General features: G+C 61.2%; 1 protein-coding gene across 3 annotated transcripts in view; it reads right to left on the reverse strand.

Moving 5' to 3' along the window:
* Positions 1-168: 168 nt before the first annotated feature.
* LINGO3 (leucine rich repeat and Ig domain containing 3) overlaps positions 169-3,168 on the reverse strand; it is a 25,586-nt gene continuing 22,586 nt past the window's right edge. For all 3 annotated transcript variants that reach the window (XM_015651977.3, XM_015651978.3, XM_033520178.1), the window contains one exon: positions 169-2,695. In XM_015651977.3, coding sequence (XP_015507463.1) covers positions 848-2,662 — 1,815 coding nt within the window. In that variant the 5' untranslated portion in view covers positions 2,663-2,695 and the 3' untranslated portion in view covers positions 169-847. The remainder of the gene's footprint in view (positions 2,696-3,168) is intronic.

The raw sequence follows: 3,168 nt of genomic DNA on the forward strand, positions 1-3,168 counted from the left end.
ACCCAAAAGTGCCTTTTGAACCCGTAGGAATCCCAACCCCCCTCGGGCGGATGCAGAGACAGGGGTGGGGGGGCAGCCTTGCATCACCCTGGGGTTTCTCTTCCTGATTTTAACAATCTTGGCCTTATTTTGCCTTTTTTCCCCCTTTTTTTTCTTGCTGACACCTCCTCAGAGCCTGGCCCTGGAGGGTTTTTATTGCTTGTGCAGAAGCGTCCCCGGGCACCCACATTGGCAGATGCTGGATCTTAAATCCACGGATGAGAAGCTCTCAAGGCACATCCGTGCCCGGGGTGGGAGGGGTCTGTCTTTGCCAAGGGGCTGGGGACCCCCCCAGCTCGGCACAACTTCCCCAGTCCCACATTGCCCCGGAAGACATTTCTCTTGGAAATTAATTAAAAAAAAGAAAAAAAAGAAAAAATTGGACTAACCAACACTAAGAAAAGAACCACAAACAACTACCAGGAAAGTTTTCTGAAGAGTCCCTTACAAAAAAAGGGAAAGGGTGGGGGGAAAACAGGAAGCATTTTTCTCCCAGGCCCAAACACTGCTGATCTTTTGGCTCAAGAAATGCATAGTTGGTAGCAAAAACCTTGCTACATCAGGAGCCCCTGGGACGGCCCCTGAGCCCTGAGGGCTCTCCACAGGGCCGGGACATCGGGGTTATCCCTCCCCGACCCTGAGGACCCCACGGTTCTGACCCTGCTGGCCTGTGGCACCTCTGTCTCCAGCCATGTCCCAGCACAGCAAGGTCACTCTGCCAGCTCTGGGACACGGCTGGTGCTCCCACAGCCCTCCTGGCCCCATCCCGGGGCCGGGCAGCAGACAACGGTTCTCCTCTGGGAGAGGCTCAGATCATCTTCATGTTGAACTTCCTGGCCCCTCCTTGGCCGGTGGTGGTGGTGGGACCGTCCACCTTGCGGAAGGAATATTCCACGGAGAAGTTGTTCTTGTGCTGCCCCCGGCCGCGGCTCCAGACGAAGAGCAGGAGGAAGCAGAAGAGCACCACGCCCAGGAAGGTGATGCAGCCCATGGCCGTGGAGACCAGGATGGTCTTGAGGTCCAAGGTGAACTTCAAGAAGACCTGGGTGTCGTTGTGGAAGGTGTCGTTGAAGTCGCTGAGGTACAAAGTCCGGTTGGCGTGGTGGGCGCCGTCGGCCGGGCGCCCCTTGACCGTCAGCGTGGCGAAGTAGGTGTCGTTGCCGCCGGCGTTGCTGGCGATGCAGATGTAGGTGCCACTGTCCTGCACCTGGGCAAAGCGGATCTCCAGGGTGCCCCCGGGCAGCACCGTGGCCCTCCCCGTGCTGCGGGTGGTGATCATGCGGTGCTGGGGGGACACCCAGGCGATGGAGGGGTCGGGCTCCCCGTCGGCCCGGCACAGGAAGGACACGGACTGCCCCTCCCGCGCCGTCACGTGCTGCAGCTTCCGATCCCGGATCTTGGGCTTCTGGCACGTGAAGTACTCGAAGAGCACCGAGTCCGGGAAGTCGCGCAGGGCGTTGCCCTGGATTTCAGGCGGCGAGGAGCACATGGGCTGCTGCCCGTCGAAGTTGAGCGTCTTCCGGCGCTGCAGGATCCAGAGGAGCCGGCAGTCGCAGGCCAGCGGGTTCCTGTCCACCCGCAGCGTCTCCAGCGTGTTGACCGAGTGGAAGGTGCTCTCCTCCAGCGTGGACAGGAAGTTGCTGGAGAGGTTGAGCAGCCGGATCTGTCTCAGGCCGGAGAAAGCCTGCGGCTCCACGGACACCAGGAGAGCGCCCACGATGTGGAGCTCCTGGAGCCGGATGAGGTCTTTAAAGGAGCCCTTCAGCACAGTGCTAATGGGGTTGTAGGACAGGTTGAGGTACCGCAGGTACACCAAGTTCCTCAAGGCAGCGGCGGGCACGGCTGTGATGTTGGTGTAGGTGATGGACAGCGAGGTGAGGTTCAGGCCCTGGAAGCTGGTGGGAGACACCTCCTCCAGCAGCGGCCAGTTGTCAATCTCCAGCTGCAGGAGATTGTAGAGCTTCTTGAAGTTCTGGTCCTCCAGTGCAGAGATGCTGAGGTGCCGGAGCCGCAGCACCTCCAGGTTCTGGAGGTAGGACAGCGACTCGGCCGAGATGGAGGTCAGGTTGCACTTCTCAATGGTCAGCTGCTCCAGGCCCAGCAGCCCCGAGAAGGCGCGCTGGGAGATGTACACCAGGTCGTTGTCACCCACCTCCAGGCTCTTCAGGTTGCGCAGGTCCTGGAACATGTAGTCCAGCAGGATGACGAGCTTGTTCTCGCTGATGTCCAGCAGGGTCAGGTTGGTCAGCTTGGTGAAGACCCCTGGGGGGATGAGCTTGAGCTGGTTCCCCCGCAGCCGCAGGGTCTGCAGGTTGAACAGGTTGCTGAAGGCGCCGGGCTCCACATTGGAGATGATGTTCTCGCTGAAATCCAGCTCCTCCAGCAGCGGGTACGGCGCCAGGTCCCCGGGGTTGAGGCAGCGGATGCGGTTCTTGTTGAGCTCCAGGACCCTGGTCTCGGTGGGGATGCCCTCGGGGATGGCGGTGAGGCGCTTGCGGTGGCACAGCACCGAGCGCAGCTGCGGGGCGCACTCGCAGCGCGCGGGGCAGGCGCCCGCCCGCGGGGACAGCAGGACCACGTGCAGGAGCAGCAGCGGGAGCCACCATGTCATGGTGTGGGGCATGGTCTAGGGGCTCACTGCCGCTCTGCCATGCGCCTGCCACGGAGAGAGAGCGGAGTCAGCGGGGACAGAGCCCAACCTGGCCCACACTGCACCTGTCTGGGAGCTGAGAATGGCCAGTGCTCCCCAAGCCTTGGCCCATGGGCTTGCTGAGGCCCCAGTCCCTGCAGGAAACCCTCTGGACCCCTTTCACCTACTGTGCAACCTGGGGATCCTGCCCTGCTCAAAACTGGGATAAACGAGCCTCACTCTCCATCAGAACAGGGAAACTGAGGCAGGGGGAGAGGTTTGTGAGAGGAGCCGGGGTTGTAGACCCACACCTGAGGCTCTGCTCCCACTGTGTCCTCCCAGTGCCCCTGATGGTGCAGGCACAGGTGAAGGGAACACCCTGGGATAATGCAGGGCACAGACACCCCAAGGCAGGGCAGGAGCAAAGAGACGCTGGCAGAGACATCGCCAGCTCGCCACACAGGCGATTCCTCTGGTGACACATGGGATGTCCCATTCCC

This window comes from Parus major, chromosome 28 (assembly GCF_001522545.3).
Source record: "Parus major isolate Abel chromosome 28, Parus_major1.1, whole genome shotgun sequence".
NCBI classification, from domain to species: domain Eukaryota; kingdom Metazoa; phylum Chordata; class Aves; order Passeriformes; family Paridae; genus Parus; species Parus major.